At 40.4% G+C, this 27,746-nt stretch overlaps 2 protein-coding genes across 12 annotated transcripts in view; one reads left to right on the top strand and one right to left on the bottom strand.

Annotated features, from left to right (window-relative positions):
• Positions 1–27,746, bottom strand: part of AASDHPPT (aminoadipate-semialdehyde dehydrogenase-phosphopantetheinyl transferase) — a 133,092-nt gene that overhangs the window by 78,414 nt on the left and 26,932 nt on the right. For 3 of the 11 annotated variants that reach the window (XR_007909439.2, XR_011390397.1, XR_011390396.1), the window contains exon 7: positions 26,504–27,371. The exons of 6 other annotated variants lie outside the window; for them this stretch is intronic. Coding sequence is in view for 1 of the 5 variants with exons in the window: in XM_070077612.1 (XP_069933713.1) it covers positions 27,358–27,371 (14 nt within the window). In the remaining 4 variants the exon portion in view is untranslated. Of the gene's footprint in view, positions 1–286; positions 27,372–27,746 lie in introns of those variants that run through there. 2 more of the 11 variants (XR_011390395.1, XM_070077612.1) reach the window with 2 other exon arrangements.
• LOC100356339 (akirin-1) lies at positions 220–1,127 on the top strand. Its single transcript, XM_051820173.2, is given in 2 exon segments — positions 220–420; positions 423–1,127. Coding segments are annotated over 2 exon segments (573 nt in total). The 5' UTR covers positions 220–326; the 3' UTR covers positions 902–1,127.

Below are 27,746 nucleotides of genomic sequence, written 5' to 3'. Positions count from 1 at the left end.
ATTGAGGAACAGTGTTTAGTTTTTGTGTTTTCTCTTCATCCTATTTGTTGAACTCTTTTCCTTAGTGTAGTGTTAACTTTATGATCATTAATAAACTGTAAATAGATCTTTGCAAAAAGTAATGAGAGGGAGGAGGAGGAAAGGTTGGAGTGTGGGTGCAAGGGAGGGTAGTGGGGGAAGTGACGCTACGCTCTTAAATCTGTATATAAGAAATACACGAAACTTGTATTGGAGCCGGCTGGGCTTGCGAGCCCCGCTGAGGAGCCAGAGGTTGGGCAGTAGTTACCTCCGCGTCGGCGCCAGGCCGTTCTGGCCCCCTCAGCGGCATGGCGTGCGGAGCGACGCTGACGCGGCCCACGGAGTTCGAGGTGGCGCTGCTGAGCCCCAGTTCCCCGAAGCGGCGGCGCTGCGCCCCTCTGCCGGCCCCACTCCGGGCCTCAGGCCCCCGGACGCTGAGCCGCCGCCGTTTCACACGCAGACCCCACCGCCGACTCTGCAGCAGCCCGCCCCGCCCGGCAGCGAGCGGCGCCTTCCAACACCGGAGCAAATTTTTCAGAACATAAAACAAGAATATAGTCGTTACCAGAGGTGGAGACATTTAGAAGTTGTTCTTAATCAGAGTGAAGTTTGTACTTCAGAGAGTCAGCCTCACTCCTCAGCACTCACAGCACCTAGTTCTCCAGGTTCTTCCTGGATGAAGAAGGACCAGCCCACCTTTACCCTCCGACAAGTTGGAATAATATGTGAGCGTCTTTTAAAAGACTATGAAGACAAAATTCGGCAGGAATATGAGCAAATCCTCAATACCAAACTAGCAGAACAATATGAATCTTTTGTGAAATTCACACATGATCAGATTATGCGACGATACGGGACAAGGTCAACAAGCTATGTGTCCTGAAGCTTTTTTGCGTATCTGGGTACCAGGTTTGACCTCAAAAGATGGCTGCTGTGCACTTTTTGCAACTGGTTTGATAGCACATTTCAGCTCCAACTTTGCATCCTGAGAACACTTAAATGTTTTCTGCAGGTCCATTTTATACAACTTGAAAGACCTAAAACTTTCTGGTTGCCACAGCATATCTTTCTTTTCTGCTCATCCAATAAACAGCTGTGCCCTACTGTGATAGATTTTCCAAACAAAATACCTGGAGCAGCAGTTTAGCAAAATATGCCTTCAGTGGCACTCAACAAATGGAGTTTCCCCAAGCACAGCTCTGTAAGAAGTGTGTGCGAGAGTGTGTGTGTATGTGTGTGTATTTTAAGTTATTATTTGTATTGTGCAAACTTTTTTAACCTTGGGGATTCTGGCTGTGAATTCATGCACGACAATTATGGTTAAAAACATTGGCTTGGTCTACAGATCATCATTAATGTTTTGTGACCATATAAGTTCTAACAGTGGATTGTTTATGTGTAGGTATTATTGTTAAACACCGGGACTGTTTCCAGGCACAGAGTATGAATCATAATTTAGGATGGACATTAGATGTGATGATGATGGTAGAATGGAGAATCTGCAGTCCTAGATCTGCAAATGCGTGGTGAGAAATTAGAACAAACTGGAGATGGCGTTTGACACATGGATTCTGCCTAGCTCTGTTAGAAAAATACTTTGACTCCAAGACTTAAAATACCCAATGGAGTCTGCGCTCACCTCATTCACACACAGAGCTCCCTGGACCCGCCCCTCTAAAGGGAAAAGACCTCCCTGGAGCGGGAGCATAACATGGGTGAGCACAGGGCAGGGCCAGCACCGGGCCCCAGCAGAACTGCTACTGGGGAGGAGCCACTTCACCTTTGTATCAGTTCTTAAAGGTAGAATTCGGCTCCTTGGATCAGGTTCCCCAGATTCTTAGGAGGTGTCCATGTTCAACTGCTTGAGCTTTGTTTGGCAACCCCCTGCCCGACGTTGCTCACAGGCTGTTCACCTTGTTTCCAAGGCTGAGGAACAGAGAGTAGCCTCTGTTTTGAGGAGGTGGAAGTTAAGTATACATTTATTTTTTACTGTGACTTGTTCAGGACCACATTTTACAAAATGCCTTGTTTTCATTATTATTGTTTCTGGAAAAGAAAGTTTTATTAAAATTGTTTTAGTTTGAATATAGAATAGCTTTTTTTAATTAGGGTTTATTTTGAAATTTTTTAGTTTAATTCAGATGTATGCCAGTACCTTCCAAAGTAGGTCATATTCAGAGACAGTTGTTCTGATCAGATGGCTTAGATAAATTTCTGGAATAGTCACACTCAAAGATTACTTATTAATGAATGTCTTTGACTTAAATCTAACCAAAAACTGCAACCTTATTCTTTGTACATTTTCATTATATAGTGTTAACAAGCTTAGTTGCAAACAAATAAAATACTTAAGCTATTTGTAAAAAAAAAAAAAAAGAAATACATGAAACTTGTGTAACTTAAATAATTTTTTTTTAAAAAATGGAGACTTCAAGGATGCCCCACTAAGACAAAATCAGGACTCATGACATCCCAAAACTTCTGCAAGAAAATAGTTTGCTGTTAATGAAATGTGAAAAAAAGAAAGCAATTTTTTTTGACCGAGTTAGACAGTGAGAGACAGACAGAGAGAAAGGTCTTCCTTCCGTTGGTTTACCCCACAAATGGCTGCTATGGCCGAAGCTATGCTGCTCCGAAGCCAGGAGCCAAGTGCTTCTTCTTGGTCTCCCATGTGGGTGCAGGGGCCCAAGCACTTTGGCCATTCTCCACTGCACTCCCGGGCCACAGCAGAGAGCTGGACTGGAAGAAGGGCATCTGGGAGTAGAACCCGGCACCCATATGGGATGCCGGCGCCACAGGCGGAGGATTAACCAAGTGAGCCATGGCACTGGCCCCAAAAGCAATTGTTTATTGATAAATATGAGGGAACCTCAAAAAGTTTATGGAAACTATATATTGTGAAAAAAATTATGTATGATTTTCAAATTTTTATATCAAAACAACTTACTTATCTTTTAATTTCATTTTACAATGAACTTTTTGAAGCCCCCTTGTATGTTACCTTTTTGTTATTTATGTAACAGGGAAAAAATTAAAATAGAACAAAACAAAAACAAACAAACAAAAAGGACAGCTTAGCTCAATTCAGTGGCACTTGTTTCTATGTAGTAGTTATAAGTGCAGGCTCTGGAATGATATCCTGGCTCTGACATTTATAGCCTATATTACTTGTCCAAATTACTGGATAGCTTTCTACCTAATTTTTCATCTAGAAAAATCATTAAATGGATATTCTTCACAGGAAATTTAAAGATTAAGTTAGCTCATATATCTGGTTTTTAGTATACTGCCTAGCATAAATAAGCTATCAATAAGTTTCTATCATCATCATCCTTATTGATGTTTGTGATTCACACAAACTTGTGTCATGTTGACATATCTGCATAGTTTTGCATACTGTGGTATGTGCAGTTCTTATCATTGAGTTATTTAATATTAATGTCAGTCAACTGCATTTTCATTCTTGATAATTCAGATTACTTTTATTTAAATACCCAAGTGAAACTCCTTCTTTTTTAACCCTGAAAATCCCTCAGTAGTTGTACTGCTTTAACAGAATTTTCCCATCTGTGGCCTCCTCCTTATCCTTCCACATCCCTTTCCCACAATTTTCAGAGTTAATGAAACAGATTCGGCAGTCATTGAAATCCCTGGACACTGAAAGAGCTTTGTCCTAATATATAGTGATTGCTCAGACACACAAGTAAAATGGCAGCACTTAAGCCAATCCGACTTGCTTCCCTCCAAACACAACTCACTGCTGCTAGGTCTGTTGTCAGCATAATGAGGGTGGATTGGGTAAGAGGGAAAAAAGGTGTCTTAACCTATTTTTCTTGCAATAATGAAATACCAAAACACAGTAGATTAAAAAAAATAAGATTCTAGTATTCCACAGGGCAGGGGCAACTACAGTTAACAAAAATGTACTACATACTATATAAAGAACTGAAAGAACAGGCATTCAGTGTACTAGTTAAAATGCCATATCCCATATCAGAGTACATGGGTTCAATTCCTGGCTCCAGTTCCTGATTCTAGCTCCCTAGTAATGCAGTGAAGACATAGGTAATTGGGTACCTGACACTCCCATGGGAGACTTCAATTGAGTTCCTGGTTCCTCCTGGCTTTGACATTTGAGTAGTAAACCAATAGATGGGAGTGCTCTCTTTCTTGTTCTTACCAGCCACTCTCTCCCTGATTCTGCCCCTCAAATATTTTTTAAAATGTTACCTGTCTTTTGCAACAAAATGGATGCAACTAGAAACCATTATATTTAGTGAAATAAGCCAGTCCCAAAAAGATAAATACCATATGTTTTCCTTGATCTGTTGGAAATAATAGAGTACCAAAAATATAATGTATAAGAGTAAAATTGATTCAATGATTTCTTACAGCCCTTGTCTTAATTGTTGAGGAATGGTGTTTATTTTTTTCTTCTTCTTACTATTTGTTGTACTCTTTACTTAGTGTAGGCTTAATCTTATGAGTATAAAGTAAACCAAAAGTAGACCTCTGTAAAAATTGAAGAGAGGGTATAGGAGAAGAAGGAGGAAGAAGGGTGGGAGCATGGGTGGGAAGGAGAGTAGGGTGGTATAAGAAAAAAGAGTGCAGATTGGTGCCTCCTCACATGGGCACCAAATATAAGGAAAAGAATGCAGAAAAGAGAAAGGAGACAGAATACAAACTCACAGCCAGACCGAAATTATTCAGAGAAAATAAACTCACAGAGGTCGACCAACTGCCAGCACGTACTCAGACTGAACACATGGCAGAGGGCCCAGACCCCAGCAGGCTGGGCCTTTTTATATCTTATGTGGGCTAGGGGTGGGGGCAGGGGACAGGAGGCCAAGGTGAGCTTCTCCATGCTGGTTCTTCAAGTTTGGCCCACTGGTTTCCAAACCTGGGGAAGAATGCAGGGGGTGGAGTGGGGAACAATATAGGGGGCGAGACAGAACTGGTCTCTTGAAAGAAGGCAGGGGTAACAAGAACCTAAAATGGCTGAGGTTTATGTCCTGTTCCATCAGGTGGGAAATATCACTATGTTCCTAAATCTGTATATATGAAATTTGTATACCTTAAATAAAATGTTACTCTAAAAAATAAAGTATGTGCTTGATAGTTAAAACATACACACAAGAACTGGAAGAGAGAAACTGACAGTCTCCAAACATAAAGAAGAAGAAATAGAAAAAACAGTTTCCGATTTGATCAGTTTACACTGTATACATGTGTTGAAATATTGCAGTGTACCCCATAAAAACAAACAAGTGCTACATGTATATAAATTTTTAAAATAAAACTATGTATTAAAAATACCTTGGGCTGGATAATTATAAAGAATAGTTAATTTGGCTCATGGTTCTAGAATGTGAGAAGTCCAAAAGCAGGGTGCCAGCAGTATCTTCCTGCTGCATCATACCATAGCAGAAGGCACACATGGTGAAACAGACCAAGCGTGCTATTTCAAGTCTTTCTTCCTCTTCTCATAAAACCATTAATGCCGTCATGGGGCTCCCACTCTCATGACCTCACCAAATCCTAATTACTTCCCCTCTGCCTCCTCTCCAAATACCATTAAAATCTGAATTTGAAGATTAAGTTTCCAACAAATGAATTTCTGGGGGACACACTGAAACCCTAGTAGAAGATTAGAGTCTTCTTCCTAAATACAATTTTCTCTTTTCCCTTGCTTCCACTTAAAGTTAGGATTGCCCTGAAAAGGCTAAGCAGGACCAGAGAAATATCTATAAAAAAGGTGTGAAAATTCATGTGATTAAGAGAGGGGCCAGCGCTGTAGCATAGTGGGTAAAGCCACAGCCTGCAGTGTCAGCATCTCGTATGGGTGCTGGTTCAAGTTCCGGCTGCTCCACTTCCCATCTAGCTCTCTGCTGTGGCCTGGAAAAGCAATAGAAGACAGCCCAAGTCCTTGGGCCCCTGCATCCACATGGGAGATCTGGAAGAAACTCCTGCCTCCTGGCTTCGGATCGGCCATCTGGGAAGTGAACCAGCGGATGGAAGACTCTCTCTCTCTCTCTGCCTCTGCCTCTCTGCCTTTCAAATAAATAAATAAATCTTTAAGAAAAGAAAGAGAGAGAGAGAACTGAGGCTCACAAGTTGTCCAGTCAAGCACCCCTTATCTGGAGATCTATTTAATGATACAGGGAGAAGGCTCTCACCTTCCTCCACAGGCTATATCAAGGGGGCGTGACCACCCAGACCTCACACAGACTAACTTCCAGGTATGTAGGACTCCAAATTTCCCTTTCCAAGTGAACCAAAGCTACTTCCAGGAACTGTTCAATTTCTTCACTATATCCAGGGTAACTATTTTTGAAGAGTGGACAGAGTTTGGATCTCTTAACCAAATTGCCCACCATGTGAATGTAAAGCTCCTTGTGGTACATGACAGAACCATAGGTATGCAAAGAATTTTGCAGGTGAAAGGCCTTACCAAGATCTGGGGCTAGGTTGCCCATTAAGCCACATCCCTGTATAGAAATCTGAAGAACCAAGGCATCTAAATTCAAACTTGGCTTTCACCTACCGTAAAGATAGAGAAACAAGTTATCAAGATAGATTATATTTTAACATTTTGTTGGCTTGGTTAATAACATGAATATTTATGTTTTGAGTTTCCCTTTGTACTTTTGTGCCACAGGATGCTCTCATGAGTATTTGCCTGGATCACCCTAAACAGTCTACACTACTTAGAAAACCAGAGGTAGCCTAATAAAAGATAGGTGACCTAATGGGATTTGTTTGTGAACAAGGACAAATTTATCCAAACAATACTGAAACAGATAGGGATAGGTACCTAAAAACTCTCAGATGATTCAAATACCTTTATTATTCAGTACCTAGCACAATGATTTACAAGTATTTGTCAAATGAAAAGTGAAGTAATGAATGAATTCTAACTTTTCCAAAGGCTCAGACAACTTGAGAAACTTGCATATAGCCTTCAAGTTGGCAGCAGCATTACTGCTAATATGGACAGGTGTCCTTGTGCATGAGAAGCAATGAAACTGATGAACAATAGCAATAGCTTTGAAATTTGCATAAAATGCAATGCATATAAAGAATTATATTCTGATTTTTAACAACACATTGAGGTATTCACATGTGTAAACCAAGGGAATAATGTCACTTATGCAAAGCTCCTTGATTACATATTCAAATATGTACACAATTTTATTTGAATGTGTAATCCTATGTGAATGGGAACATTCAAATAAACTCATTTGGTCCATTTATTTAGATCTCTTATGGCTCATTCTAGTAAAATGTAGGCACTTTCTCCATTTTTTTCAAAACTATTAACTAGAAGAAACATAATTTGAAGTGCTTAGTTAAAATAGTACTAAGAGTGGTAAGTTCTTTCTTTCTGGTTCTGTTACACTGAACTATAATGCATAGAAACATAAATCCTCACAAAATGAATATACATTGTGTTTGACCCCAATAACATTCTACTGAATAAAATGTCCTGGTGTGTAGCAATAATTTTTTATGAATAAAAGGGAAAAAATGGGTCCATTAGAACTAAAGGGAAAAAAGACACTTTCTGCCTCCCTTCCTGCTTCATTATTGTGATTGCAGGATTGGATGTGAGAAAATGGAAAGTAAACCTTTATCATTATATGAATATTCAGTAGGGGGGGGGAAGATTTCCAATAAATTGAAAAAAACGCTTTTATTTTTTGGAGTTTGTTGGTTTTTCTAACCCTTGTTACAGTGTTCCAGAGCCACTAATAGGGGAGTGACATAATTGGAGCTGTTTCCAAAAGGCAAATCTGAGAGCAGTGTAAAAAAACGGGGAGGGAAAACTGTGAGGGAGGTTTTCAGTCCTGGCATGGTCTCGGAGTGATGAGGGCTTGGCTTGCAACTGTGGCAGCTTTCGGGAGAGTTGGAGTTGTTGTCAGATGGTATGGATGATAGAGGCGGGATCAGGATTGGCAATCAAGCAGAGGCTGCAATACCTGATCTCTCTCTCTCTCTCACTCAAAACATAGACCTTTATTCAACACTCTAAGGGACTTTACCACACATGGTATCTTCCAGAAACCAAAAATCCTCACGATCTTTCTCTTGGCTCCTCCTCAGTTTATGGTTATGTTAAAATCTCCTCTTTCCTAGTAAACATTCTTTAATACTGTTTCTCTGGTAAAGTCTGGGTCTCTTTCTTGTCTCACACATGTTTAACCACAATCTTTCTTTCCTGGCTCATTGTTACAGAAGGGACACATCTGACTTAGGTGAGAAGGATGAAAGGATTATAAACATCTCCCTGACTGCATTTTAGACTTCCTTTGTCTTCTCTCTGGCCTTTTTCAAATATGAAGACGAGGCATAAGTTATTATTTGGGAGGTATATTTACCTCTGTGGCTAGAGAGGAGCCAGCACGGGGATAGAGAACCAACTTGAGCTAGTTCAAGTCCCACCCAGCTCATTAGAGAAAAAGAGAAATAAAGAATTTGAGCCAAGACTTTCTCAAAAACAAAGTATGAGGGGTCAGTGTCATGGTATAGCAGGTAAAGTCACTGCCTACAATGCCAGCATCCCATATGGGTGCTGGTTCAAAACTCAGCTGCCCTATTTCTTTTTTTTTAACATTTATTTTTATTTATTTGAAAAAGTTACAGAGAGAGGTAGAGACAGAGAGAGAGGTCTTCCACCCGCTGGTTCACTCCCCAGATGGCCACAACTGCTGGAGCTAGGCTGATCCGAAGCCAGGAGCCAGGAGCTTCTTCCAGGTCTCCCATGTGGGTGCAGGGGCTCAAGGATCCTCTACTGCCTGGATCAGAAGATACTGAGCTGGATTGGAAGAAGAGCAGCAGGGACTAGAATCAGTGCCCATATGGGATGTCGACGCTTCAGGCCAGGGCTTTAACCCACTGCACCACAGCGCCAGCCCCTGCTCCACTTCTGATCCGGCTCCCTGCTAGTGTGCCTGGGAGAGCAGAGGATGGCCCAAGTGGTCCCTGGCTTCGGCCAGGAAGTTGAAGCCATCTGGGGAGTGAACCAGCAAATGGAAGATCTCTCTTTCTCTGTCTTTCCCTCTTTCTCTAACTCTGCCTTTCAAATAAAATAAAATAAATCTTTAAAAAAAGGTGGGGGGGGGGGAGGTATGTTTGGCTGCAGCAACTCTTTGTTGTGTTTCTGAGTAAACTCGGCCTGAGAAGGCTGGGCCATTCTTAACATCTGGTGTAACTGGAAGGACTGAGCACCAACAGTTAGGAAATTTCATCACTTCCTGTCTCTGCTGATGCAATCTAGCTTCCAATTCTGTTAATTTTACAGAAACAACTCTGGAACATTGGCCTTCTGTCCTTCAATTCCTGTGGACTATCTGCTTTCTGGCTTTCTGGGCGGCTCCAAGGCACTCTTGCTTCTTTGCTTTCTGGGTTATATCTGGTTCCCTCCATCTTTTTCACTGCCCCTGTGTAGCCAGGACCTCAACCTCTTCCTCCTCACTCTTGTCCAAGCCTTTGCCTCTGTTCTGCATAATTTCTCCACTGAAAATCTTAATTCATTATAATTTCAACACCCACATCTACCAGATGAATCTTGAATCTCTAGCTCTAGTTCCAAAGTCTCACCTAAACTCCAGCCTCACATTACAAACTGTCTGCTAGGAATCTTCTGATATTTTGTGACTTTTCCAAATGAATGCACCCAAAGTGAAACTTAAAAGCCTCCCTCCCAAACCTATTATACAAAACCATGCTTCCAGACACTCATACTCAAAGTCTAATTGTTATTCATTCATTCACTGGAAAACAAAAACACTAACTGATCACCTGTCACAAACTAGGCACTATGACAGCACTGAGACAGTTGCTGTGCATATATGCACACATGACAATCACCCTTAACTCCTTTTTTTATTATTCCACCCATTGCCAAGTTCTAACAACTGTATCTTGATAGTAACTTTCAAATCTATCCCTTCCTATGTATTCTGGCTTCTACTATTCAAATCAGACATTTGTGATTGCTTAAATAGGACACTGCTATAGTCGCCTAATGAACTGCCTTCCCTTAATATATCCCTCCTTTCTAATGAATTTTACAATCTCCTTCCAGGTTAATTCTCTGAAAGCATCTTTCAGTGATCAGAAGCCAACACAGAGAGTTAGAAAGACAACTCCATTTCAACTAAATGTGTGCCCACTAACAAACCACTTTAGAGTATATAGTTTGTATTTTGAGCTTTCTGGTTTTGCTTTAAAAAAAAAAAAAAGATTTATTTACCTATTTGAAAGGCAGAACAACAAGACAAAGGGAGAGACAATGACAGTGAATTTTCATCTACTGGTTCACCACCCAAATATCTGCAACAGCTGAGGTTGTACTAGACTGAATCCAGAAGCCAAGAATTCCCTCTGGGTCTCCCACATGGTTGGCACAAACTCATGCAATTCAGACATTATCTGCTGCTTCTCGGGTACATTAGCAAAAAATTGGATGGGAAGGAGAGGTAAGAACTCAATCCCAGGCACTCCATATGTGGGATGCCAGAGCCCAAGTGAGGGCCTTGCCCACTGTGTCCCAATGCCTACCCATGAACTTCCTTTCTATCCTAGTATTGCGGTATGTTATTTTAAGTAACACCTATCATTAAGGTAACAAACTTGAACTTTATAGGTAATTGGCACTTGTTCTTCCATTTTGGGTTACTTATTCACTTAATCATTAGTCAAATATTTGGACGAAGTTTCACATTAGATATTTGTTAGCATTGTTACCAGCTTTGCTTATCATGGCATAACTGCTTTGAATTATCAAATAAGTACTTCATTCAGTAAGAGCTTTGTCTCTTAAACCTCTTACCAACCTAAAGCCAAAGCTGCTTTTACTTCCACAATCTTTCCCTCTCCTGCCATAGAAGGGACTAAAGTCTCCCATCCTAGGAGCATGCTCAGCTTCTTTTCCTTTGCAGAGGGACTTAATTCAAGAATAATCATTTAGACTGCTAAGATTTAGTTTTATCTTTGTATACTGAGGCTGGGCATTGCATACATGGGATTTCGTTTTGATGTATGCAACTTCAGATAAAAAGTTGCAACTACATTTGTTATTATAAGCAAAGAATCAAGCATAGGAGTTTTGAATTGGTTCTCAGAGAGTTCCTGCATACAGAGATGGTAAATGTTAGGAGAGCTTTACAAAAATGTTGTCAACCAACCAATTAAGTATAATACAAATTATATGGAATAAAAATACACTTTGCCATATATAACTTTAAAGAATTTTAATACTTTGTTTTGGGCTTTCAATGCTCAAGACTAAATAAATAGTTGGAAGTTTGAGCACTAATGTGTTACCAATTCCTCCCTATATTATTTGTTGCTACAAGTAGAAAATGCATAAAGCTGAGCTGAATGCATTGTCTGTGTTAGAATTAATCTCTGGGCAAGCAGATGGTTCTTTTTTTTTTTTATAAATGGCTTTTTTAGTTTCATAGAATTTATGTGAATTTTTCTCATGTCTGAGGGCAGCTTCATTAAGATTTATGAGCCGTGTAAATAATTCTAAAGGTTTTTATCAAGCCTCAGAGTTACCCTTCGAAATATCCAATTCTAGGTTTTGGGAAAATGATAGATAACTTGGTCACTTCCGTGTGACCTAATAATGACAGGCTGGATCTGTCAACGTATAAGCACATCATCCTTTTTAAACATCAAGTAATTTTTAGCTTACCTAACTGCAGATGACAAGGACATTGAAGAATGAAGCATCTATATTAGTAACTCCACTAAATCCCTCTTTTTTGACTCATGAAGTCAAAGCTTGTGAAATTTTTTGAATAACAACACCCTTATTAGTGGTCAAAGCAATCATAATCCACTGCTCAAAAGCCTCTCAATGGCTCCTCATCATCCACACAATAAAATTCAAGTCCCTATAGCCTAATAAACTATGGATGGCCAGTACCCTATGATCAGTCATATCTCACATGTCCTTCTTGCAGGTATGTTGTAAACCTTAGATGCTAATTATTATTCCACGTAATCCATCCATACCCACAGCCAGCCAGGGATCCAAGTTGTTTTATATTTCTATATCTTTGCTGCTGCTTCATTCTGCCTGGAATCTCTTCTTCCTATTAGCCCAAGATACTACCTACATTTTCAAGAATTAGATTAAGTATCAACTCCCTCAGGCAGCCTCCTTAGGAATTTCTTTATATCCATCAAGAGTTGACCTCTTTCTTTCTCTCTGTCTTTCAAATAAACAAATGAATTAATTACAAAAAAGAGCTGACCTATTATTTTATGTCCCATAATACACTTCATATGTTCTTAATAGATAGGACTGACAACACTTTATAATATTGATTTATTTATACATCTATCATTCACTAAAAGATTACAAACTCCTTGAGTACAAGGATATTTTATTCAGCTTTATACACTTTGTCATTAAAACACAGCTAGGCAGGCCGGTGCCACAGCTCACTAGGCTAATCCTCTGCCTGCGGCGCCGGCACCCTGGGTTCTAGTCCTGGTTGGGGCACCGGATTCTGTCCCAGTTGCTCCTCTTCCAGTCCAGCTTTCTGTTGTGACCTGGGAAGGCAGTGGAGGATGTCCCAGGTCCTTGGGCCCTGCACCTGCATGGGAGACCAGGAGGAAGCACCTGGCTCCTGGCTTTGGATCGGAGCAGCACCGGCCATAGCGGCCATTTGGGGGGTGAACCAACGGAAGGAAGACCTTTCTCTCTGTCTCTCTCTCACTGTCTAACTCTGCCTGTCCAAAAAACACACACACACACACAAAAAAAAAAAACCCCACTAGGCAGACATTAGACAAATGGTGAGTGAATAAACAAAATATTTGAATAATTGAATAAATTTTTTTCTCTACTAAAATTACAAACTAAGGGTGGATGTTTACCCTAGCAGCTAAGATACAGGTGGACACAGGTTAAGACCGGAATACCTGGTTCTGCTTCCTGACTTCAGCTTCCTGCTAATGCAGACCCTGGGAGGCAGAGGAGATGGCTCAAGTAATTGGGCTCCTGCAATCTGCATAGGAGACCTGGATGAATTTCTGGCTCCTGGCTTTGGTCTATCCCAGTCATGTCCATAGCGAGCATTTGGGGAGGCACATGAAAAAATGTTCAAGATCACTAGCAATCAGGAAAATGCAAATCAAAACTACAATGAGGTTTCACCTCACCCCGGTTAGAATGGCTCACATGCAGAAATCTACCAACAACAGATGCTGGCGAGGATGTGGGGAAATAGGGACACTAACCCACTGTTGGTGGGAATGCAAACTCGTAAAGCCACTGTGGAAGTCAGTCTGGAGATTCCTCAGAAACCTGAATATAACCCTACCACTCAACCCAGCCATCCCACTCCTTGGAATTTACCCAAAGGAAATTAAATTGGCAAATAAAACAGCTGTCTGCACCTTAATGTTTATTGCAGCTCAATTCACAATAGCTAAGACCTGGAATCAACCTAAATGCCCATCAACAGTAGACTGGATAAAGAAATTATGGGACATGTACTCTATAGAATACTATACAGCAGTGAAAAAAAATGAAATCTGGTCATTTGCAACAAAATGGAGGAATCTGGAAAACATCATGCTGATTGAAATAAGCCAGTCCCAAAGGGACAAATATCATATATTCTCCCGAGCACCAAAACGGAAAACTTAAAGTGAAATGGAGACTATGAGAAAAAGTGACTTGATCAGCCCTTGCCCTGACCGTTGATGAACAACTTAATACTTGTTTGTTCTACTTAATACTATTGGTTGAATTCTGTAATTAATACAGTTATTCTTAAGTGTTGAAATTTAACTGAAAAGTGATCCCTGTTAAATATAAGAGTGGGAATAAGAGAGGGAAGAGATGCACAATTTGGGACATGCTCAATCGGACTTGCCCCAAACAGTAGAGTTAGAAACTTGCCAGGGGATTCCAATTCAATCCCATCAAGGTGGCATGTGGCATGTTCCAATGCCATCTCACTAGTCCAACTGATCAACTTCTGTTCCCAATTGATCATAATGATAGGACTAAGAGTCAAAGTGATCACATAAACAAGACTAGTATCTGCAATTACTAACCGATAGAATAATAAAAAAAAAAAAGGGATAGAACAATCCAACATGGGAAGCGGGATGCGCGGCAGACTTATAGAATGGCAGATGTCCTAAACAGCACTCTGGCCTCAGAATCAGCCCTTAAGGCATTGGATATGGCTGAAGGGCCCATGAGAGTATTTCAGTCATGGAAAGCCAAGACACTCTGGCAAAAAAAAAAAAAAAAAAAAAAAAAAAAAAAACCCTAAATGAAAGATCTCTGCAAGTGAGATCCCAGTGGAAAGAACGAAAGAACGGGCCATCAAATAAGGAGGTACCTTTCTCTGTAGGGAGGAGAGAACTTCCACTTTGACTATGACCTTGTCTAAATATGATCAGAGTTGGCGAACTCAAAAGGCTTCCATAGCCTTGGCAACTCATGACAAGAGCCTAGGGAGATTACTGACGCCATAAACAAGAGTGTCAACTGTTAAGTCAACAATAGAAGTCACTGTGCACTTACTCCCCATGTAGGATCTCTGTCCTTAATGTGCTGTACATTGTGATTAAATGCTATAACTAGTACTCAAATGGTATTTTTTACTTTGTGTTTCTGTGTGGGTGCAAACTGTTGAAATCTTTATTTAATATATACTAAATTTATCTTCTGTAAATAAAGAGAATAGAAAATGAATCTTGATGTGAATGGAGGGGAGAGGGAGCGGGAGAGGGGAGGGTTACGGGGGGCAGGGAATTTATGGGGGGGAGCCATTGCAATCCATAAGCTGTACTTTGGAAATTTATATTCATTAAATAAAACTTAAAAAAAGAAAAATCTATTGCACAGATGAAAGAGGGTGATCTTAGATAGCAGTATAAACAGTTCCTCTCCAGTAGGAGGAAGGAAAGCAGTCTGTGGGCACAGACGCAGCAAGGCAGGTAGATGTGGTGGAGGGAGCATTCGGAAATTCTCCTTGAAGATTCTGCTTTTTCAGTAGAGCAGGAACTAAGGGAATCAGCAGACCCAGATCAAGAATGCTTGGGGAATTTCTAGAAGGAAAAGTATGAAGTTGGGGTGAGTGGACTAGCATGATGTTGTATGATCACAACAAATTTAATATTAGTGGTAATGAATTTAAATGAGATCAATCAGCAGGAAGGGCAAGTACAAAAAAAGTAGAGAGTGAATGGATTTGGGGATGTGGAGAGCAGTGAGGAGCAATAAACAGCTAAAGAGTACCACAGAATAAAGTTGGGAAATGAAATCTGGAGGTAGTATGTGACTGCAGTATTGTAAGCCATTAGGATTTTATATTTGCCTCTATAGGATAAAAGAGAGCTAACCTTCTTCAAAGGCAAGGCAAAGGCATAATTTAGTTGGTTTTCCAGTAAGTTAACTCTAGCAGATACAAATAGGGAATACTTAAAAGTTTACTAGTGAATATATGGACTTCATATTACAAAGACTCCTTATAACCAGAACATATAGTTCACTGTATAATGCTAAGCTGGCATAGAAAATATTTCCTTAGAGAATGCTGTTGAAAAACCTGAACCTGTCATGAGTCCCTGTTAAATATCTAAGCTAAGTGGCTTTCTTCACTTTCCTAGGTGCTTCATAAACATGTGCTCTGAAACAAACCAATTGTTCCTGTTCTGTCGTGAGGCCAGTAAACATGACATAAGTGAACCAAGGACATAAAAGATTGATTGATCTGTAAAATGTAAAATAACTGTTTTGGGAATATTTTCTATTTGATAACAATAAAATTAAACTTATATTGACTCATAAAATCCCAAATTTATTCTGAGAAATACCATTTTTAATGATAATTCTCTAAATATAAATGTGATTAAACTCCTGGGAGAGGTCAACAATTTTTCCTTTTTCAATTTAATGATGACTTATGTTGAAAGGATGTCAGTTTTACAAAAAGCAATGTCGCTGGCGCCGCAGCTCAATAGGCTAATCCTCCGCCTTGCGGCACACCAGATTCTAGTCCCGATCGGGGCGTCAGATTCTGTCTCAGTTGCCCCTCTTCCAGGCCAGCTCTCTGCTGTGGCCAGGGAGTGCAGTGGAGGATGGCCCAAGTGCTTGGGCCCTGCACCCCATGGGAGACCAGGAGAAGCACCTGGCTCCTGCCTTCAGATCAGTGCGGTGTGCTGGCCGCAGTGCACCAGCCGTGGCGGCCATTGGAGGGTGAACCAATGGCAAAAGGAAGACCTTTCTCTCTGCCTCTCTCTCACTGTCCACTCTACCTGTCCAAATAAATAAATAAATAAAGCAATGTCAACATATGTATTTGATATCTGAACCATGCTTTATGTGAAAACAAATACAAAAAACTTCATGGAAAACTTGAACAATTTTTAATTCCATTTTTTTCCATGAACTTTTTGAAGTCCTCTCATAAACTAAAGTTATATCATTGCCTCCAAATCACATATCATTTTCCTTTGGAATCCCAGAAACTCTTTTCTCCATAAAGATTATCCTCAAAAATGGTCTATATTTATCTTTTTTCTTTCTTCATATTGAAACTATAGCAGCTGACTTTTTCAGTCTAGCTTGACTATAAGATGATTTTATTTGTTCAAGATCATTTAACTCAATCCTGAATATCCAAATAAAGGCAATAAATCTCATTTATTCTTTGATTGTTAAATAGGTACCTAGCAAAGAAAAAAATAGGCTCATCTCTTCCATGTTACTAAAAGATCAACTGCACTCATTCATATATGGAGGGGTTCCTAAGGAAACAACAGGAATATATGCTTAAAGATTCAGACTACTTCTTTGTTTCAATTATCATTCATTGCAAATGTTTCACTAGCTACAGGTCCATTCTAGACTTATTTTAAATCCATCAACATCAAATTTCAAATGCTTTATTTAGTCTTTAGCTCATTCACAGTGTGTATTTGCTTTCAATAAACTTAAATCAATCTGGATTAAAAAAAAGCTCAGTGTCTTATTTTAAGAAGCTTACATATCTACCAAGAAATAGAAAAACTATAAACTGTCTCCCTATTATATATAGTGTAAGAGTCAGTGACAATATCATCTCTGTACTTCTACCTCCTCACACCAATTTAAAAACCACCATTAGAGACAAGCATGAAACACACTGAGTAAAGCCACCACCTGCAACACCAGCATTTCATATGGGCACTGGTTGTCGGCCTGGCCCAGGACTGGCCAGGGTAGCTGTTTGGGGAGTGAACTGGAGGGTGGAAGATTTCTATTTCTATTTCTCTTTCTCTCTCTCTCCTCTGCTTTTCAAAGAAATAAAGTGAAATGAAAAACAAACGCCACCATTAAATGGCCCTTGTCCACCACCCATAAACTCAAGAACAGTGGCTCAGAAATGCCAAAAGAGAGTCCAAGTCCAACATTTCCAAGTAATCACACTGTGACCTGTAGTATTTCCATCCAAGTATCAAAATGAAAAGTACTGACTGTTTTCCTGTCAACATAAAGATTTCACATCCAGTGGAATAAAGTTTTTAAATACATCATATATACTTTAAAGCAAAGCTCATTGTAAAGTATAAAATCTATAAAGAAAAAATTTAATTCCTATTTTAATTGTGTGTTAAATAGCTACACCTGAAGAAAGAATGATATCCACCTAACTATAAATAACTGGTTGCAAAGCCTACCATGCTTTTCACCAATAACGTGCTGGCATTTCATCAAGAACATATGTTAAATTTTCCTAACAAAAGCAATGACCTTATCCTCTGCATTTTAGAATAAAATTATAAGGTCACTGCCTTGATATTATGAATTCAGTATATAATTCTGACACCCCAATAAGGAAACAAACTTAATATTTTTAGTTAGCTAAATTTTTCAAAGGAAGAATAAATTTAGATGATCATCAAGGATGACGGAAATTGCAGCAATAAAATAATAGTTTATAAAGACCTAAATTCAATCTATGAGTATAATTATTCAGACTCTAAACTTAAGGCTAGTTTTTGAAATGTGAGAACTGCTTCGAGGGCAGCCTTGCTTACAATATAAAAGTTAGAATTGTGGTGTTCCACCATTCATCGTAATGACAGTAAAGAATAGAAGAAAGTGAGATTTTTGAGCCCATGCAATCTGAATTAAAATCAGAATGTCACTATTCACTGGTACTCTGACCTCAGAAAAATTATCTAATCTCTTTGGGCCTCAGACTGTATGTTTTTGAAATGGGAGTAATTGGACTTACATTATAGGGCAGCTATGATGCTTCAATTGAGAATATAAATCAAGGGTTAAAACAATGCCAGCAACTTAAGCATCTAGAGGTGGAAGGAAAGACAGACACTATACAAAGAAATAAATAAATACAGGGGCCAGCATTGTGTAATAAAGCTGCCACCTGCAACACAGGAATCCTAAATGGTCACTGGTTTGAGTCCCAGCAGCTCCACTTCTGATCCAGCTCCCTGCTAATGCACCTGGGAAAGCAGCAGATGACCCAAGTGCTTAGGCCCCTGCAACTTACCTGCAACTCATGTGAGACTGAGAAATTCCTGACTCCTGGCTTCAGCCTGGCCCATCCCAGGCCACTGCAGCCATTTGGGGAGTGAAACAGTGGATAGAAGATCTCTCTCCCTCTCTCTCTCTATAACTCTGCCTTTCCAATAAATAAAATAAATCTTAAAGAAAAAAGAGCTGGCACCGCGGCTCACTAGGCTAATCCTCCGCCTTGCGGTGCCAGCACACCGGGTTCTAGTCCCGGTCGGGGCGCTGGATTCTGTCCCGGTTGCCCCTCTTCCAGGCCAGCTCTCTGCTGTGGCCCGGGAGTGCAGTGGAGGATGGCCCAAGTGCTTGAGCCCTGCACCCCATGGGACACCAGGATAAGTACCTGGCTCCTGCCATCGGATCAGCATGGTGCGCCGGCCGCAGCACGCCGGCCATGGCAGCCATTGGAGGGTGAACCAACGGCAAAGGAAGACCTTTCTCTCTCTCTCTCTCTCTCTCTCACTGTCCACTCTGCCTGTCAAAAAATTAAAAAAAAAAAAAAGCAATATATGAGGGATTTTCAGAAAGTTCATGAGAAATGGAATTAATTTTTTTTAGAACTTCATGCATTGTTTTTTTCATAATATGCATTTTGCACATACTTTTTTGGAGACCCTTCAAATATTTATAAGTTAAGAGCAAAGAAGGAAATTTGTTAAGTCTTTTTTTTTTTTTTTTTTTTTTTGACAGGTAGAGAGAGAGAAAGGTCTTCCTTCCGTTGGTTCACTCCCCAAATGGCCACCACGGCCGGCACTGCGCCGATCTGAAGCCAGGAGCCAGGTGCTTCTTCCTGGTCTCCCATGTGGGTGCAGGGCCCAAGCACTTGGGCCATCCTCCACTTCCCTCCGGGCCACAGCAGAGAGCTAGACTGGAAAAGAAGCAACCAGGACTAGAACCCGGTGTCCTTATGGGATGCCAGCACCACAGGCGGAGGATTAACCAAGTGAGCCACGGCGCCAGCCCTGGAAATTTGTTAGTCTTATGTTGAACAAACAATGGAGGTGAGGGTGCAGTGAACAGAAATAAGCCATATGAGTAAGTAATTAAATAAGTAATATTGGGAGCAACATGTTATGGGGTGAATTATGATCCTCAAAATTCATATGTTAAAGTCCTAATTCCTATTATATCAGAATGTAACTGTATTTGGAAATAAGGTAATTAAGGATTTTCTTTAAAGATTTATTTATTTTACTGGAAAGTCAGAGTTACACAGAGAAGGAGAGGCAGAGAGAGAGAGAGAGGTCTTCCATCCAATGGTTCACTCCCCAATTGGCTGCAACGGCTGGAGCTGCGCCAATCCCCAGCCAGGAGCCAGAGCTTGTTCCTGGTCTCCCACAAGGGTGCAGGGGCCCAAGGGCTAGGGCCATCTTCTACTGCTATCCCAGGCCACAGCAGAGAGCTGGATCGGAAGTGGAGCAGCCGGGACACAAAGTGGCGCCCATATGGGATACTGGCCCTGCAGGTGGCAGCTTTACCCACTACGCCACAGTGCCGGCCCCAGTAACTAAGGATTAACCATGGTTAAATGAAGTGATTAGGATGCATCTTAATCCAATATGCTTGTGTTACTATAAGAAGAGATGAGGGCAGAGGTAGACATAAAGGGCAGACAATGGGAGGACACAGGGAGAAGATGGCTATCTATAAGGCAATGAGAGAAGATTCACAAACTTGTATATATCTTTCTTGACCTTTTACTTTAAGCATTTAGAACTGTGAGCAAATAAATTTTTGTTGTTTAAGCCTCCTAGTCTATAGCACTTTTTTATGACAGCCTTAGACAATAAATAAAAACCCAAATATTCACTCATTCAACAAATAGTTGTCTTTCTATAAACTAGGCACTGTTCAGAATCTGGAGAAATAGCAGTAAACAATGTAGTTTAAATTTCTGTCCCCCATGGAGCTTACAGTCTGGCAGGGACTGTGGCAGGGGCAGGTAATAACCAAAAAAGAAAAATACATGGCAAGTTAGTCAGTGGTCAAGTGCCAGAAAGAAAACTAAAGCAGAAAGGGAGATCAGAAGTAAGGAAGGACGAGAGGGGGCAATGTGTGATATTAGAGTATCCAGGCTAGAAGTCACTGAGGAAAGTGGTATTTGAGAAAACATCTGATGGAAGTTCGGGAGTTAAGCCATGTGGCTCTCTGGGAGGACATTCTGGAGGGAAAGGAGGAATGTGACTGGCATAGTTAACATGAGAAGATAGTAGGATATTACATCAGTGAGGTAACAGGGGCCAGACCAATCAGGCCCTTTTGATTACTAGTGACTGGTTTTCACTGTGAATGAAATGGCTGCCATGGAGAGGATAGACTGAAATGGGGGAAAGAATGAAAGCCCTGAATCTACTTGGGAAGCCATGGTAATCATCCAGATGAGTCAGTGGTGGCTTGGACTGGAGTGGCAGCAGTGGAGGTGGTGAGAAGTGGTCAATCTCAGGATGAGGTTTGACAGAAATGACAGATTTGCTTAAGTTGTGTGTTATGTGCAAGAAAGAAATGTATGTGGAATGTGAGAGAAAAAAGGAAGATTTCAATAACTCAAGTCTGACTCACTGGAAAGATGAAGATCCACATACTGAGACAGAGGAAGACAAACGGACAGCCAATCCCAGGAAAACAAGAATGGGGGAATAAATATTAAGAACACAGGTTTCATATTATGTGTGAATTAGTTGTAGATAATAAGTGGCCATAATGAGAAGGCAGTCAAGATAATGAGTCTGGACACCAGTAAGAGGTCTGAAGAAGTATGGAAAGACGTTACATACTTAGGAGGTATCTGCATTTGGATTTTGAAGCCTAAGGCTGAGTGTGATCACCAAGGGACCGGGTATGGGCAGAAAACTGATGAGTTGTCAGGACCAAGATTTGGGGAGTCCTACAGTGAGGGAAGATAAGGGAGAACCAACATGGAGACTGGAAAATAAGCAGTGCCCAAAGGGGTGGGGAGACATTCCAGACTAAAGAAGGAAAAACCAAGTAACATACAATGCTCTTGAAGCCAGAAAATAATTTTCAGGCAAAATAACCATCTGTAAAAGGCTGCTACATTAGTCAATATGGTCAGTTGAGAACTGACCATTGGCTTTAGCAATGTGAAATTCATAAATGAAATAAGAACCATTTATTTTGAGAAATAGGTGAGGTGTGACCCTAAACAGAATTATAATTAAGAGAGAATAAGAGTTGAGAGTCACTGAATATCTACATACAAAGCCATAATACTAAAGAGAAATGGGGTGGTAGCAGATGGGAATTAATTAAACACTTTAAGAGGGGAGAAAGAAACTAAGTTTTCATGCTGAAGAGAATGATCCAGTTCAGAGGAAATAATGGTGATACAGGGGGTGGTGTGCTGGAGCCCCACTTTTGAGTAGAGAATGAAGATAGGTGATTCCATGGATCATCCACAGCAATGAGATATGAATTGTGGGTACAGATGGTGGGTAATGGATAATGTGATGCTTCTGAGAATTTCTGATGACTTCAATTTGGTTAAGCACAAAGTAATGTCATCAGCAGAGAATAAATAAATGTCTGGGCATTGAGAGGACAAAGTATGAAATAGATAAGATCAGAAGAATGAATTTTACAGTAGATATACTATTGATAATCCACTTGTGACCGATTATCATGAATTTAAAGTTAAGATCAAATAGCATTTTTTTATAGTCATGTTCAGTTTTGCAGGTGCAGGCACAAAAAAAGGGAAGACAATTAGATTGCTTAGCAAAAGAGTAAGAAATGAAGGTTGTATGCAAGAAAAATATTTTAACGTTCCATCACAGAACTTAAGCTGAACTACAAAGAAAGGGAGGATATGAAGGATGAATTAAAGAATCCAGTGAGATTGGAAGATTACTGGAGTTCATGTAGTAGAAACGAGCTAAAAAATAAAAACTGGGGGAGCCGGTGCTGTGGCATAGCAGGTAAAGCCACCGCCTGCAATGCCAGCATCCCATATGGTCACTGGTTCAAGTCCCAGCTGCTCCACTTCCAATCCCGCTATCTGCTATGGCCTGGGACAGCAGTAAAAGATGTCCCAAGTCCTTGGGCTCCTGAACATGTGTGGAAGACCTGGAAAAATCTCCTGGCTCCTGGCTTTGGATCAGCCTCCCTAACTCTCCTTTTCTCTCTGTGTAACTCTGACTTCCAAATAAATAAATAAATCTTTAAAAAAAAAAAAAAAACTGGGAAATAGCATGAGACTGGGATGTTTGAAATGAGATTATAGAGGAGTGTAGTGATTAAAAAAAAAAAAAAAAACTAAAAATTGTCCATGAAACAGAGTAATATGAGTAAACTGAGGTAATATGAAGAATAAAATTGGAGGAGAGAAGACCAAGGAACAGACAGGCTAGAACACTGGGCTAATCATCTACCACCAAATTTAATGTGATGAGATTATACCAAGGCATTTGGGCACGTGTCTCTGGGATGAGAGATGACTGCAATGGGCAACCAAATGAATGAACTAAGTAGGAGAGGGAGAGTAGTCTGAAGGCGTCACCAAAATACAAGAAGAGCCCCATGCCATCTCCACATTTGTTGTACCACATCTCAGAGGACTAGAGGGGACAGGTTATCTCCAGAGAACCAGGTTTCAGTCAACAGGTAGGTGAAAGGAAAGGCAAAGAAGGTTGAGGATACAGAGTCTAGCTAATACTGTTCCTGCACTCCTGAGGCATAGTAAAAGGGTTTCACCAGATGGGGAGGGTTGGGAGATGGAATCACATATGGAACAAACCTAGAGGTTGAGGGATGGCCTGAGAATTGTGGGCTCCTATGACTGACATGGCAGGCATGGCAAAAGGGGGCTTCAGTCTGTTCAGTGAGGAAAACAGAAACCACCCTTCTTACTTCAAATGAAAGGAATTCTTTTAATTAAGCTTTTTGGAAATAACTGTAGTCACATACAGCTGTAAAAAGTAGAAACCATTCTTAGCTAGTCTCCCCCAGTAACATCTCACCAAAAAAAGTAACATCTTCCAAAACTATAGTACAGTATCAGACCCAGTAATTTGATAGATACAACTAAAATACATATCAGCATTACCATTGCCACCAAGATCCCTCACGTTACCCTTCTAGTTACACATACCTCCCTCCCCACCACCGCCACCTTCTTAACTCTGGGGGTCACTAATCTCTCCATTTCTTCTTTTAAAGAAGGTTATACAAGTTGACTAATAAAGAAAAGTATCTTTTGGGAATTGGCTTTTTTCACCCAGCATAACTCTTAGGATATTTATCTAATCCGTCGTGTTTACCAATAGTTCATTCCTTTTATCTACTGTGTAGTATTGCATGGTTTGTACATACCAGTTTGTATAACCATTTAGCTACTGAATGACATATTGCAGTAAGCTGAATAATGTAACCCCTGGGACATTTGTATAGCAAAAGAGCTGGCAGATGTTACTTAGTTATGGTTCTAGAGATGGGAGGAGGGCCTGGATTATCTGGGTAAGCCCTATAAGCAAGCAAAAGCATCCTTCTAAGTGACAAGCACAGGAGACTGGACACACACAAAAGAGGACACAAGCCAAGGAATGAAGGCAGCCACTAAGCTGGAAGATGCAAGGAGCAGTTTCCTCCTTAAAGTAACCAGAGGGAGTACAGCTCTGATGACACCATGTTCTCTGCCTGGTAAAACAAACTTTGGATTTCTGTCGTTCAGAACTGTGAGAATAAATCTCTCTTCTTTTATGCCACGAAGTTTGTGATAATTTGTTGCTAACAGCCACAAGAAACTAATACAAATGGTCAGGGGTTTTAGTTGTATTCAACAGAAGGAATAGGAGGAAAGACGTCTATTCCATCTTTCCGGAAAGGAATTTAATACAGGTAATTAGGTGTAAAACAAAACAAATTCAAAGTGAATTAAAGTTAGGTCATCTTACTTCTAGCTTTCAATGAATGATAAAAATTGTTCTTTTCACATTCACGTAAGTTCTATTCTCTGTATTAAACTCTATTCCTGGTACTTTCGTAGTGGCTTCGATTTCCTAACAGAATCCTCAAATTGGCAGCCTTAGAAGCTTTGTGGTAAGTGGATTACAGTGACGTACCAGAAAAGGCTATTTTGCCCCCCAAAATTCAAAAGCTCATCAAGGACCATACTGTGATGTTTACTGTAAGATGATGCAATTTTTCTTTTACTTTAGAGGGGATAATCCTTTATTCCCAAACCACTGGCCCTATAGAAAGTCCAGCAACATGAACTTTTATAGTATTTCTCTTCTATTTTTAAAAAATATTTATTTGAAAGGCAGAGTTACAGAGAGGAAGGGAGAGAGGGAGAAAGAAAAAGAGAGAGAGATGGATCTTCCATCTACAGTTCACTCCCCCAAATGGCTGCAATGGCCAGGACTGCATCAGGCAGAAGCTAGGATCCAGGAACTCCATTCCCATCTCCCACATGGTGGCATGGGCCCAGGCACTTTGGACATTTTCTACTGTCTTCTGAAGCACATTAGCAGAGAGCTGGACTGGAAGAGGAGCAACTAGGACTCGAACTGGTGCTCCATACAGGATGCTGATGTTGCAGGAGGTAGCTTAACCCACTGTGCCAAAATGCCCGTCTTCTATTCTTTGGCATGCATGGATCTTTCGACCAAGGTCACCAGAAAATGGAATGTCATCAGTACAATGGATTAACAACCCTCTTGATTACAGGGTGATAGAAAAGATGACAGTTATAAAACACTACTACTCCACAATTATGAAGATACATTGTTTACTGCTTCTGAGTTCCTTTGCTGACAATTTAAAAGAGCACTTGCTAAGTCAGTAGTTTTCATTTATGATGCCATGGGTTATACTGACTCACTCTAGTAGTAATATCCAAAACTAGACTCTGATTAAATTGCAATCTACATTTTAAAAAACTAACGTTTTTACCAGAACCAAATCATCACTTTTACATCTCTCAAGCCTCCAATTTTAATGTCTTCAAGTGCTGCAGGGATGCAGTTTAATTCCTTAGCTGTAGGCTAGGTTGAGCAGTTCTATGAGATTCCACTTGGTCCTTCATACCATAATTTTCATCTCGCTGGACAAGGAGCTAATGTAGCCCATCCAGTTTAGGAAGTTAGTTTTGTAAGTATTTATTCCAGATTTTATAATGGGAGAAGTAACCACATTAAGAAATTGATTTGGGCCAAGACTCCATCTATCCCTGATGTCTAGTTTCCACTCTGACAAAGCAAAACAATGGCAAAGTTGGTCTCTAGTTATCAGCATCAATTAAGAACAAGTATCTAGGCTGGTGCCACGGCTCACTAGGCTAATCCTCCGCCTTGCAGTGCCGGCACACCGGGTTCTAATCCCAGTCGGGGCGCTGGATTCTGTCCCGGTTGCCCCTCTTCCAGGCCAGCTCTCTGCTGTGGCCAGGGAGTGCAGTGGAGGATGGCCCAAGTGCTTGGGCCCTGCACCCCATGGAGACCAGGAGAAGCACCTGGCTCTTGCCATCGGATCAGCGCGGTGCGCCAGCCGCAGCACGCCGGCCGCGGCGGCCATTGGAGGGTGAACCAACGGCAAAGGAAGACCTTTCTCTCTGTCTCTCACTGTCCACTCTGTCAAAAAAAAAAAAAAAAAAAGAGAGTATTCTTATCCATTGGTTTACGGCCCAAATACCAGCAATAGCCAGGGTTAAGCTGGAGTGGAAACTAAAAACTCAATTTAGGTCTCTCATATGGGTGGTACAGACCCAACTACCTGAATTATCACCTGTTGCCTCCCAGGGTCCACATTAACAGAATTTGGAGTCAAGAGCCAGAGGCAAGAACTGAAACTAGGCACTGTGATGTTGAGACATGGTGTCTTAACTGTAAGGCTACCTATTTCCTCACCAACTTTTTGAAAGCTTCTCATATGCATGGATTTTAAAACATTTTCTATCAAAATACAACTTACCTTTTAACTCCATTTTCCACAAATTCTTTGAAGTTTCTTCCTATTTCCAAACCACTGCATGGCAGGAAGAATAAGTAAAAAATCATCCTGCTCTACTTCCCTCCCAACCAAGTCTTCAAAATGGCCCTTCTGTTTGTAGAACCCTACTGAGGAAAAGGGAGCCTGATCACCATAGTGTCCAGAAATCAGCTTCCTGTGTTATGACCAGGATGAAAGTCTCTAGTGGACTTGCAGGGGAAAAGAACAATCATCAGTAGACTTCTTATTCATGTAATTCTGGAAAAAAGCATAGAAAGGGCTTTACTGGTTGCTAAGCACCAACAGAAATCACAGGGGCCTGTCAGGACCGTCAAAGTTATGTGCTTTAGCTTGCCTAGTGCAGAAGGCTTTTTGGCCAGCAAAAAAGTGGCCCTGCACATAGCACACAGGCACAGTCCTGAAGGTGATTTGCAAAGGAGTTTGACAATACTGCTTAAGTACTCAATAAATGACACTTTTCTTCAAATGATATTTCTTTTCCAATTTTTTCATAGAAAAATTACCCTATAAACAAAGAAGAGTGACTCTATACGTGTAAGCAGGAAAATCACTCTTCAGCCCCAAACTTGTTTTAGTTAAAATATGGGCAAGCTTGCATTTTATTTACTGCATCTATGTGGCTTTCCTCCTAAAGATTCTTTCAAAAAAATTAGGTAAAATGAATGCCAGTAGGTGCCCAATTGCTATTTTGTGATGGAAAAAGAACAATTCATTGTTTATCCATAAAAAGTATGTACTTTCCTTTGAGAAGCTTGGACTTAAATAGTTCAATTATTCTGACACTGCTGCCACTTTTAACACCAAGAGATTCCATCTTAACGCTTCAATCCTAATAGCAAAATACATAAACACAAAACACTATGCATTAATTACAGATGCACACACAAAATACTAAGAGCATAATACTACAAATATGATAGAGATTATTACTGAAAGAATAAGTTTAAAGAAGTGGTGCCTAAGAAATGGGGAGTCTTAGCTGTACATGTTTTATTAAGTAAGTAAGTAAGAGAGAGAGAGAGAGAGAAAGAAACAAACAAAAAAACAAATTGAAGCAAATATGACAAGATGGAAACATGTAAAACCTGGGTGTTTTATACACATGGCATGATTTCATTTGGAATTAACAAAAGTTACAAATAAAGATTCCTGGATCCCACAATCCCTGTCCAGTATTGTTGGATGCTAAGTATTTACTAGCACA

The sequence above is a fragment of the Oryctolagus cuniculus genome, chromosome 1, assembly GCF_964237555.1.
Source record: "Oryctolagus cuniculus chromosome 1, mOryCun1.1, whole genome shotgun sequence".
Taxonomy (NCBI): domain Eukaryota; kingdom Metazoa; phylum Chordata; class Mammalia; order Lagomorpha; family Leporidae; genus Oryctolagus; species Oryctolagus cuniculus.
The sequence above is the reverse complement of the archived record's forward strand: the minus strand, read 5'-3'. Positions and strand labels throughout refer to the sequence as shown.